The 15826-nt window shown below is 38.2% G+C and overlaps 1 protein-coding gene across 18 annotated transcripts in view; it reads left to right on the top strand.

Moving 5' to 3' along the window:
* Positions 1–15826, top strand: part of SLC25A21 (solute carrier family 25 member 21) — a 373699-nt gene that overhangs the window by 351603 nt on the left and 6270 nt on the right. For all 18 annotated transcript variants that reach the window (XM_037900636.2, XM_043549748.1, XM_037900640.2 and 15 more), the window contains 2 exons: positions 2805–2912; positions 7862–8026. In XM_037900636.2, coding sequence (XP_037756564.1) covers positions 2805–2912; positions 7862–8026 — 273 coding nt within the window. The remainder of the gene's footprint in view (positions 1–2804; positions 2913–7861; positions 8027–15826) is intronic.

Raw genomic sequence — 15826 nt, 5'->3', positions numbered from 1 at the left:
AGTGTGAATACATAATTAGGGTTTTCGTTCATTTAAGGAAATATTGGATGTCCCTCTACCCTTCCCCAAAAGTAAAAGGACCAAGATACTTAGCGTGATGCCCGTGTGAAATACAACAGAAAAAACATGCCAGGTATCTGAGCTGCAGATAGCAGAAATGAAGGTGTTGCCTTGGAAAACATGGGAAGAGTCCAAAAGCTAAAGTATAATGTGTGATATCTAGGAAAAATCAATAAGTTACCATAGTAAATACATTTCAGTTGCAGCTGGTCAAAAAATGGTCATTTTGTAAAAAAATTTCTAAGTTTCAAAGTTTTCATTTTGAAGTAGTCAAAACATTGTTTATTTTTCGATATTTTTGGAAATATATTTATCAAAGACACCATTGAAAATGTGATTGAAATGGTTATTGACATTTTTTGATGATCAAAACCCAGCTTTTCATTAAATGAAGATCTTGCTAACCTTTTCAGCAACATTTTTTGGTAAACAAAAAGCGTGAACAACCATTTTTATATCATTTTCTATAATATTTTCAATAACAAATGGGAAAAAGGGGCACGATGCTGTTTTCTGGGGAAAATGAAGAATGTCAACAATTTTCATGGATTTTTTTAAAAGGCTATTTTTAACTGAAAATTTTTGTCTGAAAAATTTCAACCAGATTTCATTTCGATGTTTCTACTTTTAATCTCTTGCCTTCTGTCTACTCCCTTTTAAAAATATTTTGGCATGCATAAAACACCTCACACTTTGTAGAGACACCTGTATTCTGTTTATAATAATCCATGTATCTGAGTTTTAAGCAAGACTAAAAAAATGTGAACTACTTGGAAAAGGGTATGTAATAAATAATAAAATCCTGAACATCTGGATTATAGATTTTGTGGTCAGGTGAGTTTGGGATTAGAATTCTTTTTACAGTTTTGGTTCCTGGGATGGAAGTTTGTGACAGACAAAGAAAATATATGGTCACTTGTCTTGTAAGAATAAGTGCCCTATATTAGACTATACTGTGCCTGCTAAAGGGTGTAAAAATAGAGAGGAAACCTTTAGTTTATCATTACCCCAGGTACTGTCTGTGTGAAACAACATGCTCTTGCCCTTCTCATGCAGGACGGTAAACTCTTCACATGAAATTTCCTCCTCCTAAGTACTCCATTGGTGCCATGGTTGTTTACAGTCCCCTCATGTTGTCAGCAAACTCCCTCTTTCTTAATGTACAATGGAGAAGCTGTCATTTGCAACCCTGGCAAGTGGAAAGAGCAGGTTTCAGGATTTTTGGTGTATTGCCACCCTTTTCCAAGAACAGCATGGTGAAAACTAGTAAACATAACAGCATACGTTCTTAACAAAGAGCAGCTTTGATTCGTATAGCAGCTGTACTGGGCAACAAACATCCCAATAATTTTTTTAATGAATAATGCCGCTTTCATTACATTGCTATCGTTTTCAGTTACACTTAGGGCTCTCTTGTGTTTTAAATGCCATAGCCATTGGGGCCGGGGGGGAGAAGAGGAATCCTAGAGGTTTTCTATATACCTCCAGGCTGAGGCAAGTGGAATACCTCCAGGTCTTCTGGCAGAGTTCATGACCCACTGAAAAGGAGAAACAAGTGTTCCCACCCTCTTCCCCTTGGCTTCAGACCGACAACTGCTAATGAAGGGGTGGGGCCATGCTCCCATCCCACGAGGGAAATATAGCCCTACTGGCAGCATGGCCAGTATTCCGGGTGCAGAATGACTGGGACTGAGACTGCCCCTGTATAAGTGAACAAAGGGTTAAAGGCTCCTGCCACCCTCTCCCTTCTTGAACACTCAGAGTCAGTCACCGTCTGGCCCCCTGTGAGCTGAATGGAATGTTTTCCTGACTATTGCTTTCCTCCCACCATGGTTCTTTTCCTATTTCAGCCAGTTTACTCCATATGCTATGCTGTGGGTTTAAGGTGGTAGAGGAGCGGGAGGATTCTTATAAGTGGCTGGCACTGGAGACTAAAACAAAGAAACAAACAGCCCAAGATTAATTATTTTGAATTTTCTTAACTGCTCTGATACTTAGCTGTTGTTTATCTATTATGAACAAAGTAAACCATTTTTTATCTTTCTAAATATGGCGTATTCTACCTGAGTGCAAAGCACAGGCCTTACTCAGGGCCATACTGTGCCATTGATTTTTTGAGCAGATGGGGTGAATTCACCCCAGTGAAGGGGGCCAGCACCAGCCCTCTGCACCACTTAAGTACCACTTAAGTCATCTCAGGGTTGAAATTTACCTATGGAGAATTTTCCTTCTAAGTGGGCATTTTGCTTGAGTAAGTGCTTCACAATTTAGCCTGGAATATTCATTACTTTTACTATATTTTAAGTGCATTTGATTTAATGCTGAATACACAGAAGTTTTTTTAAGTATTACATAGCTACATCTATATTTTAAAAAACCAAAATTATTATTTATTGCATTCAAACTCCACCCAAATATAACATGGGAACATTATTTTTCCATGTATGCATCTTAAATCAGTAACACAGCTTTCCTTCCAGCTAGAGAGAATTCATTGTTGATAGGACTTTGACGTTTTATTTTGAATTTTTGGAATGTGGTTTTGGTTTTTATAATTTCTTCTTCATGAACTGTCAACATCTAATCAAGGGCTAAAGCTGTTTAGTAATGGTATACTGCTGCATTAGTGAAGGTCTCTCCATTTTCATCATATCATTCAGCTTCATCATGTGATGTATGGGACATTTTACCACAGTGCTCATGAAAACTTGATTTTTAAGTATTGATTGATTTAATTTCCCTAGACGTTTGCAGTTGCTGGTCTGGGATCTGGATTAACAGAAGCAGTTGTGGTTAACCCATTTGAAGTAGTAAAGGTTAGCTTACAGGCAAATCGGAATGCTTTCACAGAGGTATGGTAACTATTCCATTCTTTTTTCAATACTTTGTTAAATATAAGAAATACTTTAAAGTTAATTTTAATATTTAATCAGAATCTCTATTCTCATTGTACAAAACTTTCTCTGAGGCTGTTTGGATGAAATAATGCTATTCCCTCTAAGCAATGCTATTTTAACAAAGGTGGAATAGGAAACTTTGCTGACAAAATAATAAATATAGGGAAAGTACCTAGTTGCACATTAGGAGCCAGATGTTTTACTCCTCTTTGTGATGCTCTTACAACACCCATGTGAGATACGAAAATACTGTTATCACCATATTACAGATGGGGAACTGGGGCATAGAAAGAGGTTAAGTGACTTGCCTAAGGTTACACAGAAAGTACACAGAGCAGGGACTTGAACCTATGTCTTCTGTAGCCGAGGTTAACACTCTAACCCATGGACCCTCCTTCCTCCATGGTCAATAGGGCCACAGAGAATACTGTATGGAAAGTAAAGCAATTGGGGAGCTGGAAAGGTGATTAATGAAAAGATCTTTCTCTCTCTCTCTCGTTCTCTCGTATGACATGCTCTGTAATATGAAAAAATCGTGAACCAGTATTACAATCTGTCAGGTCCATGAACAAATAATCAGACCTTCTCTATACCTCTGCAGATACAATTGGCCTGCCTCGATACAAACTTTTCCTTTTGAGTATAAATGTATTAATACCATATTGTGAGCAAACTAGTTCCAGCAGCACTAAATGGGAACACAACATCCTCTCCGCACATAAATTCCAGAGACTTTATTCTCCCTCACAGGGTTTTTAATCCACCTCACTGCTTTTCTTTGCAGTGAGTTATAATTAATTATCCCCCCCCCAAATTAAACCTATATCCTCTACGTTTTTCTCCTCTGATCTTCAAAAAAATAAAATAAAAAAATCAGTGATATTCCTCATAGTAATTGTTCTAGAAAATCAAAGCTTCAATTTTTGAAATCAAAGCTCTTTGAGCTTAAAAAAAGGAATCAAAATACACTGATGCTTAATGAAAATGCTAACAATGCCCTAATTGCAGTACTATGGTTATGTCGTAGTCATTCATGTAAAATTTTCAAAAGCACCTAAATGAGCACCTAGGGACCTAATTCCCTTTGAAAATCAAATAAGTTTTTATTTGTCCTCTTGAAAAAAAAAGTAAATGGGACTGAGTCACTTAGGTGCTTTGTAAATTTTACTAACATTTTATGTATCTAAAAATATAATGCCAGATATTCCACTGGTGTAAATTGGCTGAACTCTATTCACTATACAACCTAGATGGAGCTACTATAAGGTGGGTGCATAACTGGTTGGAAAATCGTTCCCGGAGAGTAGTTATCAGTGGTTCACAGTCATGCTGGAAGGGCATAACGAGTGGGGTCCCGCAGGGATCGGTTCTAGGTCCAGTTCTATTCAATATCTTCATCAATGATTTCGAAAATGGCATAGAGAGTAACTTATAAAGTTTGCAGACAATACCAAGCTGGGAGGGGTTGCAAGTGCTTTGGAGGATAGGATTACAATTCAAAGTGATCTGGACAAACTGGAGAAATGGTCTGAAGTAAATAGGATGAAATTCAAAAAGAACAAACACAAAGTACTCCACTTAGGAAGGAACAATCAGTTGCGCACATACAAAATGGGAAATGACTTCCTAAAAAGGAATACTGAGGAAAGGGATCTGGGGGTCATAGTGGATCACAAGGTAAATATGAGTCAACAGTGTAGCACTGTTGAGAAAAAAAAAGCAAACATCATTCTGGGATGTATTAGCAGGAGTATTGTAAGCAAGACATGAGAAGTAATTCTTCCGCTCTACTCCGCGCCAGTTAGGCCTCAGCTGGAGTATTGTGTCCAGTTCTGGGTGCCACATTTCAGGAAAGATTTGGACAAATTGGAGAAAGTCCAGAGAAGAGCAACAGAAATTATTAAAGGTCTAGAAAACATGACCTATGAGAAAAGATGGAAAAAATTGGGTTTGCTTAGTCTGGAGAAGAGAAGACTGAGCGGGGACATGATAACAGTTTTCAAGAACATAAAAGGTTGTTACAAGGAGGAGGGAGAAAAATTGTTGTTCTTAACTTCTGAGGTTAGGACAAGAAGCAATGGGCTTAAATTGCAGCAAGGGCGATTTAGGCTGGACATTAGGAAAAACTTCCTGTCAGGGTGGTTAAGCACTGGAATAAATTGCCTAGGGAGGTTGTGGAATCTCCATCATTGAGGATTTTTAAGAGCAGGTTGGACAAACACCTGTCAGGGATGGACTAGATCAGCGGTGTCCAATACGTTCACCACTAGCCACATGTGGCTAGTAGGCTATTGAATTGTGGCTAATGCATGTGGCTTTTTTATAATGTGGCTTAATGTGGCTTTTTTATAATGTGGCTAATAAGAAAAATTCAAAACCACAAGTATGGCTAGCAGTGTGGCTAGCATCGAATTTCTATTGGACACCGTTGGTCTAGATAATACTTAGTCCTGCCTCTCGAGGTCCCTTCCAGTTCCATTATTCTATGATTCTATGACTTCAATAGAGCTGTGTTGACTTCCACCAGTTGAGGATCTGTCCCATTCCTGTTTGAATATGCTAAAAGAGATGTCAGAAATAGAAGACATTATATTTTTTCTTTTAAAAATTCTTAACTTACCAAAACCCAGACCTATTTCCTCATGAGTAGCATATTCTTGTTACTACCTACTATATGATGTGTCTTCACTCTGTAACAATGCAGCGTTTTTCTAAAAGGATTAAGCAGTGTCTGCACTTATCCCATTGTGTAGTTCATGCCATGTGATGAAACTTAATGCAATTTACATATTATGTTGGCTGTTACCTTTAAATAAGAAATACAGCCTGTTTCAAGGAACAAGGGAGACTGCACACCAATAGTGTGCTGACCATTGGATTGTTCTGTGATATCTGAGCATCTTTCTGGGGTCTGTTGATTTAAAGAGGAAGACCCCCAGATTTGACACACCAGCACTCTGACATCATGGAATTCCCCTAATAGAAACACTGCAGTGGGTATTTATCAATGGCCAAATGCTAGCAGCTGTACACATTGGATCTTTTCAGGTTTCAAAAGCTAACCAAGGTCAGAGCTGTGCTTTGCCAACGAAAATCTTCTGCTGCCAAAACTGGCATCAGGTGTTCAGCAGCTGGCATCCCTTCCCCTCTGAGTCATTAGTAAATCAATAATCCAGCTTAATGCCAGTGGGCACTGTATTGTTGAAGTTGCCTTCTTTAGCAGAGACTTGAAACTGAGTTCACGACTGCTGGTTATCTTTAAAGATCCAGTCTTAATTTTTCCAAGAGCAACGACATTAATCCTAGTGTCCTGATCAAATTCCAGTTTGAATATCTGCATTCAGTGTACAGATGCTCATCTATAGTAAAGAGCTTTGATATCTTTGTATGTAGCTACAAAAGTAAATCATCATGATAAAATAGGGTTGGTTTGTTTTTTATTTCTACAGAAAGAGATGGATAGCAGAGCATCAGCGGGTCAATATTAGTTACTAAATATGTAAAGGACAAATGAACCTAAATAGTAAAAGAAAAGAAAACTTGGCTGTAACCTAAATAAGCAGTAACCTGTTGTGTTGGCTATAATTGGGATCATTTGGCTGATGATGTTGATCTGCCAGGGTGATATTTTAAAATGGAAGCCCATTAAACAAATAAGTATATTGACATCAGCAGTGTTTACAGAGTTCTAGTCAAAATTGTTCTACCTTTTCCTGTTTAAGCATCCTAGTGGAAGTAATGTTTTGCCTTTCTAATTAAATATTTGGTTATACAAAAGTGGCATTATGTTTTAGTGAAAACCAAGGACAAGTCAGCAAACAGGCTTTTTAAATTACCTTTTTAATACTTGTGACTTAAAGCCAAGAGCTAAAATGTTAATGTTAACCAGTGAAAGTAATTCACTGTACCAAATCTAGTACAATACATTTGGGAAAACACGGACTTGCCATGTGGTATCAAATGTGCATCTATTCTGATGGCCTGTCAAACAGCAGCCAATACCACATACCTCAAAGGAAGGTGCTAGAATCTTTGTAATGGATACTTAGGTAATAACCTGCCCATAGAGGAAATTTCTTCCTAGCGTCCATTAGTTAGTGGTTGTCTTATGCCCTGAACTAAGGAGGTTTCTATCCCTTGAGGCCAGGATTTTCAGAACAGGATATCTTAAATGAGATTCCTAAATCCAGGTTAGGGAATTTAAATAAGTGGCCTGATTTTCAAAATCCAACAGCTCCCATTAAAGTAAAATATTTCATTAGAGAGGCAAACCATGATTTCCATTAGGACGCGTAAGCAGGAAAATGGAGAACCATTTTGACCAGATCGCAAACACTAATTTCAATATACTTATAATAAATATAGACCAAGATTTTCAAAATTATTTGCCTAAAGTTAGGCTCTTAAATCCATACTGAGGCATATTCAAATACACTTTGTATGTGGCTTTTCATCTACTGCAACCTTAGCAACACAGCGTCTCTGCTGATAACAGTATGGCCAACTCCACGCATTCAAAAATTATGAGCTGGACAACAAAAATTCATGAGATTGGTATAAAGATCATGAGATTTCAAAACATAAGAATTTTGGGGTCTTTTCCTTCACTTCCTGGTTTCTGAGCCCTTAAGACACATTTGGATCATGGTTTCAAGCTTTTCTCTGCAATCATGAGGGTTAGAAACTTTTTTTTTTCAATGAAAGTTATGATTCTCACATAACCTCAAGATTCCAGGGGCTAGGGCTTTAAGAAAACGCACCAAATATTTTGAGACTCGTGATAAAATCACAAGAGTTGGTAACACGTTGATAGTGGTCTGGTTTGAAATGAGGCTCTGTGGATAGTTTACTACACTTATTGTTAGTAAAAATGATTTCTTCTTTCTTTTGTTTTACATGTGCAGCAACCATCAACCTTTGTCCAAGCACGGCGAATTATTACAACTGATGGCTTAGGATTCCGTGGACTCAACAAAGGCCTCACTGCAACATTGGGCCGCCATGGAGTTTTTAATATGGTTTACTTTGGATTCTACTTCAACGTCAAAAACATTATTCCAGTCAATGAGGTAAGTGTTTTGTACTGTATGAAAGACAAAAAGATAGTCATAAACAGGGCAATTTAATTGACATTCTACCTTTCCTTGCAAAGCTGTGGTCTTTTCAGAGACACATTTTGCTTCATTTTGTCTATTTTTGGAAGTCCTACAAAGTTTTATTAGAAAGATTATTTTCTGTAGCAAAACAAGAATTTGCAATTCTCACTTTTTAAGCAAAGTGAGCTACAAGGAATTCTTTAAAATATGAATGGCCAAATTCTCATTTACATGAAGGCCATTTTGCACCTTTCTGGCAGCATAAAGATGCTAAGAAATGGGAGTAAATTACATTTATATTTACATTGGGCTCCTTAGTTTGAATACCTTTCACCAGTTCACATATTTTTAGAGTATCGTAAATTTCAAAATATGAAAAGTCAGATTCTCTTAAGGACATGGAGGGTCAGGCATGTCTTCTAGGAAATAATGAAGAGTTCCTGCCTGCTAGTCAAGGGATAGTGATAGGGTTTGGCATAACAACCATTTACTAACTTTTCAGAGTAAAATAAAATGTCATAAAAAGCTGTTGTTGCATTATGAGGGAGAGGACAGTTCAGAGTTTGTATAGATTTTGTATGATGCAATGAATTATTCAGATCTGGAGACATATATTTTATGTATGATTTTAAATCTAAGGGAAGTGAGTCTGCTGGCCAGAATCCACCTACTTGTCCTCAGTGTACAAATACACCACAATCAGAAGACAGACGTCTTCAAGGGTGTAGCCAGTTACAGGATTAGGCTGCATTAACGACAATTGTGTAGAGAAGTTTGCACAGGGCCTGACCACAATAGGTCTGATCCAAATCTCACTGAAGTCAGTGAGAATCTTTCCACTGATTTCAATGGAAGTTGGATCAGGCCTAAAATTCCAGCTGTGCGTCTAATATGCAAGCGTTATATCTCACATATTCGTGAACACAGAACTCCAGCATTTGGAGAACAGAAAAAATCAATAATTCTTTGTAATTTGTAATCTAATCCTTTTTCATCAGTGGGAAAGCAATATAGATGCCAACAATTATCAAATATCTGACGGGCTTGATAAAATAAGCTGTTTCTCAGTTGGAGCTGAAAAGATTAGACTGTTTCAGCTTTTCAATTATTCTCAAGTATTTCATCGCGAAAACCAATTTTTTCATTTCATATGCTTCCCAAGAAGAAAAACTCAAAGTAAGTCTTGTAATGCTGACAAGCATATAAAAACTGTGAAATAAAAATGGTACACTTTTTAAATAGCTCTGGCTCTTTACTATATATCTGCTGCTTACCATCTGTAACGTAAGTGGAAAAATGTATCGAAATCTCCATATAAGCCTTTTAGCTGTCAACAGTGTTAAGCTATGCATTAAATTTGCATCCCAATTAAGGATGTTTGCAGCTTATTTTGCCAAAAACAATAAATCTTTTGTGTTGAGTGCCTGAATGATATAAATGACATGTGTGGGTTGTAAGTCTTCAAAGTGAATAGTTTTTCATATGTTCAGTCTATTTTGTTAAACACGCCATTTACAATCAACCTTCTGCTCTGTTTACTAAAAACAGAATAAATCAGACTTGTTCTATTCACCATAGAGTATTAGCTTCTATACATCTGCACTAGCAATTGAATTGGTCTGTAATTTATTTCACCTTGAAATTTCTTGATTTTATAGCAGTTTGTTTATGCTACACATTTCATAGACTTCCAATAGATGTTCCTTTGCTATTTTATCATAGTTAGATCTGTTGGTAAGTGTTAATTTCAGAATAACAAGTAAAATATTTGCTCACCTCTAAGTGGCAGTCCCCCACCTTAACACTGCATTCCTAAGACTCTCATAATAAGTCCTAAAAAGTGGCCACCAAAAAAATTCATTTCTGGGCACAAATTGATCTATCCAGCTGCTGCAGGTGTATGCTGTGTCACCTGTTAAAGGGGCTTTTGCGCCCAGATATGGGAGCTGATGAGTCAGTTGCTATGTCACAGAAAGGGCTCCCCATCTATTCTATTCTACATAGGTTCTTATAGTGTGCTCGTCACTGTGGTATCTGAGCACCTTCCAATAGTGCATTAAGCAATGTGATTACACGTCTGTCACGTGGCATTTTTTTCTCTCATTGGCTTCCCAGAGGGAGAAGTGTGTTGAGGAGGGTGTCTTGCTTTGATAGTGTGGTGGAGGTTCTTTGTAATATATCTATACCTGTCGCAATGTGTTTATATTAGAGAAGGCAAGGTCAAACAAATGTGCCTTGCACTTGAAGCAGAAAGTGGCGAAGTTTGTGCTGACCCTTAGTTTTGAGGGAGTTCATTCCACAGTCTCGGACCACCCCCAGAGAAAGTTCTTTCTTCTGCACAGACAAACTTTACTGTTATTGTTCAGAGTTCCATTGTGCCTGAGAAGCATAGTTGTTGACCACGGTCTTCATCCCAGATCTTTTAGATTCCCCAGACCATGGAGCACTTTGAAGATAAGGACTGAGACCTTGAACTTGATTCAAGATTCTGTGGACAGCCAGTATAGAGAGCAGAGGACAGGTCTGATGTACTCACAGGAGCCTGTGTTGCTGAGGAGACACTCTGCAGATTCTATATTAGTTGGCGTTTTCTAAATGCTGAAGATTTTTATGAGCAGATACATTGCTTTGCTGTAATCCAGTGGGAAGTGACAAAGGGATGAATGACAGAGGCCATGTCTTTGTCCTCCAGGATGGGACGGAGTCTCCTAGCCAAGAGAAGAAGATAGTAAGCAATTCTTGTGAATGCTGCTATGTGAAAGCTCAGTGCCAGCAAGGAATCCAAGAATATTCCTAGTCAGTTGACTGGACTGATCATTTGTGGGTGTGTATCGTCCATCAACAGAGCCACACGTTCTGCAGAATGCTTTCCTCTGCCCACCAGTATCAGCTCTGTCTTGCTCAGGTTGAGCTTCAGTTTCAGCCTGCAAAGAAGAGGCAGCAAAACCTGAGTGCTAAATTTGAAAAACAATAAAAGTCATGCAAGAATATGAGAGCAGAAGAATTTTCTTTTAGTTGTACGCTACCCAGGACATTTTAAGAAACAGAGAAGCCCAATGTGGGGGGGAAATTCTTGTTGGTGCAAAGTGCTGTAAAAAATCTGAGGCAGAGGATGATTATGAGGCACGTTGGAGGAGACTGGGAAGGAATGGTATTTCTCAGAGCTACAGCCCACCCTGAAATTCCCACATGTGATGTGAATTAGCAGGACTAAGACAATGTTGTACCTGAAACATAGTCACCCACCATCTCATTTGTCCAGGACCGTCCCAGCCTGTTTGTCCTGCGAGCTGTGACAGCTGCAGCCTGGGTTGCTTTAAGTCTGCAAACATGTCTTCCCCCCACCAGGGGATGCTATATTGAAAGGGAAGAGAGTCTGGCTAGTGAGTGCTTCTACCTCAGTTACTCCAGTTCCGATGTCTCAGTACAGAGTTACTTAGGCAAGGAGATGGCAAAGCAGAAGAATCAGGCCCACAGCCATATGGGGGAAGAAGGGGACAAAGCAAATCTGGGCATACAGGAGAGAGAAATTTTGACAAACTAAAAATTTGATACAAACCAGACCCTTTTAAAAAATGTGGTCTCTGTTTTCTGACCAGCTGCACAAGGACATTGGAGACAGAGGGCACAGACAGGGACATAGGATGTAGGGTGACGAGGTGGAAAAACCAGAGCATTTTTTCTAGTGGAGGGGACTCAGAGAGATTGATTTTGATGGGCTCAGGGAGCAATGCACCAAGAGGGTTTTGATGGCTGTGAGGGCAAGAGGTTGCCCACACCTGCTTTTTATATTTTTTATGCTCCCTTCTTCTCTTTTTCCTTTTCATTACTTCCTACAAAAAACTTGACAATGGTCATGCTGCTGGTGCACTGATACCACTGCCTTACCCATGCTGACCAGTATTGTTTCTTTGTACTACCTCATCTGTCTGTCTGTATCCGTTTCTTGTCTCATCTTATACTTAGATTATAAGCACTTTGTGGCAGGGACAATTTTTTGGTCTGTGTTTGTACAGCACCTAACACAATGGAGTCCTTGGTCCATGACTAGGGCTCCCAGGGCTCTACAGTAATACAAATAATAAACTGAATTCATACCGAATCTGGATTAAAAAGAAAGGAATTGTGTATTTCACTGGGAATTTGCACTGTGGGAAACTCCCAAGGCTGAAAAACAAATCGCTCTGAGTGGATTGCCAGCAAGCTGCAGCTGTCCGCCACAGGAGCAAGTGGAAATGTTACTCTGAGGATTGTGACAACAGCTTTCTATCTGCAGTACATTCATTCCCCAAGGTTGTTGTGCATCTGTTTACACAATTAGTTATTTTTACGGTCATTTTAGAGTATTTAAATGAGCAACTTGAGCAATGAGACTTTCAAAGAAGGGTTCTGAAGTGGCACAAATGTAGCAAGAGCATTCATTGCAAATAGAAGTGCAATAGTGAGCATTGTAGGAGACCTTGTGTTACCAAGTCTCTTCCATGATGCTTTCACTTATTATTATTATATTCCACTAGTTCCTAGAGGATCTGACTAAACACACAGTAAGATATAGCCTGTATCCCAAAGAGGTTTCAGTGTAAATACACAAGACAGACAAAGGGTGTGAAGGAACCAAGATTCAGAGACTTGCCCAGGTGCAATGCTCTTTCCACTAGATTACGCTACCTCCCTATTATTTAGGATGTTATAAGGTGGGCACGGTAGGGATCTGAGAGACTAAAGAAAAACTTTTTTTCAGAGTTGGTCAAATGTTTCCCAACCTAATTGGTTCATTTCTTGGTTGAATTTTGGAACATATAGTACATGTTTAAAACTTTGAAGAGTTGTTTTAGCAATTCTGCACTGATTTATACCTCTGCAATCCCTCTGAAGTCAATGGAAATGTTTGTGTGTATGCCAATGCAGAATTTGGTCTCCTCCATTCGTATTTTAAAAAATCAGAAAACTTCCTTCTTTTATACCAATAATTCCCTTAAATGGTGGGTTCAATTTGACATGCTGCTACAGCTGTTCCCTTCAAAGCCAGGCAACAGTGATTAGATGGTGCAAGGTCAGTGTACTGATATTGCAGCTCTAGAAACTTTGATTCAAATCCTGATCAGATCATGAGTGAAAATTAATTTGATGGACCTATCCTGGTCCCTAGTAGAGTCATAGCACCAAGTCGTAAATATATAGAGAGAGGGAGTGTAGTCCTATGTATAGAGCAGAGAATGAGCGAATCAGGCCTCTACGTTCTATTCCTGGATTCTCCACTGACCCACTCAGTGACCTGGGGCAAATTTATTTAGTTTATGTATTTATTTCTTATGACTTATTTCAAATCACTTAACACTTTTGTGTCTTACTTAACTCTTGAGTATTATGACTAGAATTTTCAAAGAAGTCTAAGAGACTTAGATGCCCGAATCCCATTGAAAATCAGTGGGTTTGGTGTATTATTCCTTTAGGCTCCTTTGAAAACACCAGGCTGTAATACTAATCTATTCTTACTATTTATTCATCATGTATATTGTCATAATTGTACATAGTTCTTTACAGCAGAAGACCATTCTTCCACAGTTTAATCCAGAGGGGTTAAAAATTATTAATTAAAGCTTGGAAAGCATGTTGACATCCTTGCATATAAGGTACTATGTAAATGCAAAGTATTATTTCTTCTAAGCTGTTTATCCTCAGCACCTCAGAAAATCAGCGAGGGGTCTCAAGAGGAACACCCTAAAATTGAATCACAAAGTCAGTGACAATTTTAAAAATATTGGCTGCAATTAGACAGGTAATAACAAAATAACACTTCCCACAGTTACAGTAAGGTCCATGTCCTTTGCCTAGAAACAGGATTTGATTATAATTGAAGACTCTTTGGCACAGATTCTGTCATCTTTATCCACACTGAGTAGGACCTTTCTCCACAAGTAGTCAGCTTGATGCAGAATCAGAGTCTCTGAATGCAGTACTCCTGAATGCCCATGTTATTCAGGTTCCCACACTGGTTTCTGAACACCATTATACATGTGACATTTAGTATTCTAGGTAAGACAGGCAAATATAGTCTAATGTGATTTTTCAGTTATTCCATTGGTACATCCAGAAGTGCCGCATTTTGAATTAGATGTCTCCCTCAATAGTTTGAATCATCTCAGTCAAGGAGTTCTCTTATTCTGAAATAAAAGTGTCATATTTTGATTAGATTTGCATTGTTTTTACACTCTGGTGCATCATGGCATCTGTGGTACTATTAATCCCAAAGCATATAACCCTGAAATTCAAAGCACCCCAATACACATGAGAACGCTCAACATTTCAAAAAGAGCTGACCTGCCAGGACACAGCACAAATGCAGTTGGCCCCAGGTTCAGCATTTAATATATAATAATTATTGCTTAACATTTGTATTACAGTAGCACCTAGAATAGCAATCCACTGTGCTAGGTGTCGTGCAAACATATAGTGAATGACAGTACCTGCCCCAAAGAACTTACCTCCCCAAAGGGGGTTTCAGACTGTTTTACAGCCCTGAATACAAATGTGCCACTTGTCGCCTCCTGGCTACAGTTGGTTTTAGAAGTTTTGTAAAAACTGAAATGTTGCAGGGTTCCCCCAGCCTTAATTGTAATTGCATGCACACAGCTTGGATTTGTACAGATAGTCTAGACAATAATTTGCTGCTAAGCATTCTGGCGAGAACTTTGTGTAATGTTTAATTATAACAAAAGCTGTTTTACTTTTAGTTTAAAAGGGATTATCCAAGTAAATGCCCTCTATTGTGAAATTATAGAGTTACTTTTTCTGTAACTAAATATAAGCACTGTGTTGATTTAAAAGCCTCTCTTTAAACTTACAACACATGGAAGTCCAATTTATATTATGAAGTTTTAACTAATTTTCCTAGCTGCAAATCTGCAAAGGAAAACCTATTGACTGTTCCTATGTTCAGTAACAAATGTAAGGCCACTATGTACCTCCTTTTTAGAACACTTTTCCTCAGGAATGTGTATGGCTCGAGCAACACCTTTAAAAGAAACGTTGTTGTTGTTATTATTATTTTATTATTATTACATTTTTAATATTAAGCTGAATGTATGACATTGCATCATCCTATATTGTTTTACTATTGATTTGCTGTGTGTTGAGTGCCTTCTTGCAAAACATGAAGGGTGCATGAATGCAGTGCATGGTATGATATAAAAGGATTTTTTCTCTGTTGGTGCAGAATGGAAGAACAGGGGCATAAAAAGTTATACGGACAGCCTAGGAAATTCATTATGACAGAGTTCACTGTGATGAACACTGTTCACAGAAATGGGATTAGACTTTGTTAAAGAAAATTTGACTCCCAAATAAACTGAGTACTTTGATGTCATAGAGAATGCCAAGGTAGAAAGATTTTCTAAGGGAATCCAGTAAAGCACAATTGGATCATCTAGATTCAAACAGAGAGAGAACAAAATGTTTTAAGGTCTGCCTTATAATCTGTTTCTATCTTTTACCATGAAAGAATAGTAGGGTTTAGAAACAATGAGTTGTAAATTCTTCAGCCAATTAGTTTAGTGAGTTACTACTGTTTATAATGCACAGAATGTTGAAGGCTGTTTTGCTGTTGCACCAAGTTGGATTGTTAATAACAGGAAGCTAGCACTTCTCAGTACAGTGGATCAGCTACACGTGAAAATAAATGTAAAAAACCTGGAGGGGAATGGCAGCAGACTGAGATTAGCCTTTATTTAATTTAACATTTGGGGGTCCAACACACAAATGAGCATTTTAGTA

The sequence above is a fragment of the Chelonia mydas genome, chromosome 6 (assembly GCF_015237465.2).
Source record: "Chelonia mydas isolate rCheMyd1 chromosome 6, rCheMyd1.pri.v2, whole genome shotgun sequence".
Taxonomy (NCBI): domain Eukaryota; kingdom Metazoa; phylum Chordata; order Testudines; family Cheloniidae; genus Chelonia; species Chelonia mydas.
This window is presented reverse-complemented; position numbering and strand designations above follow the sequence as displayed.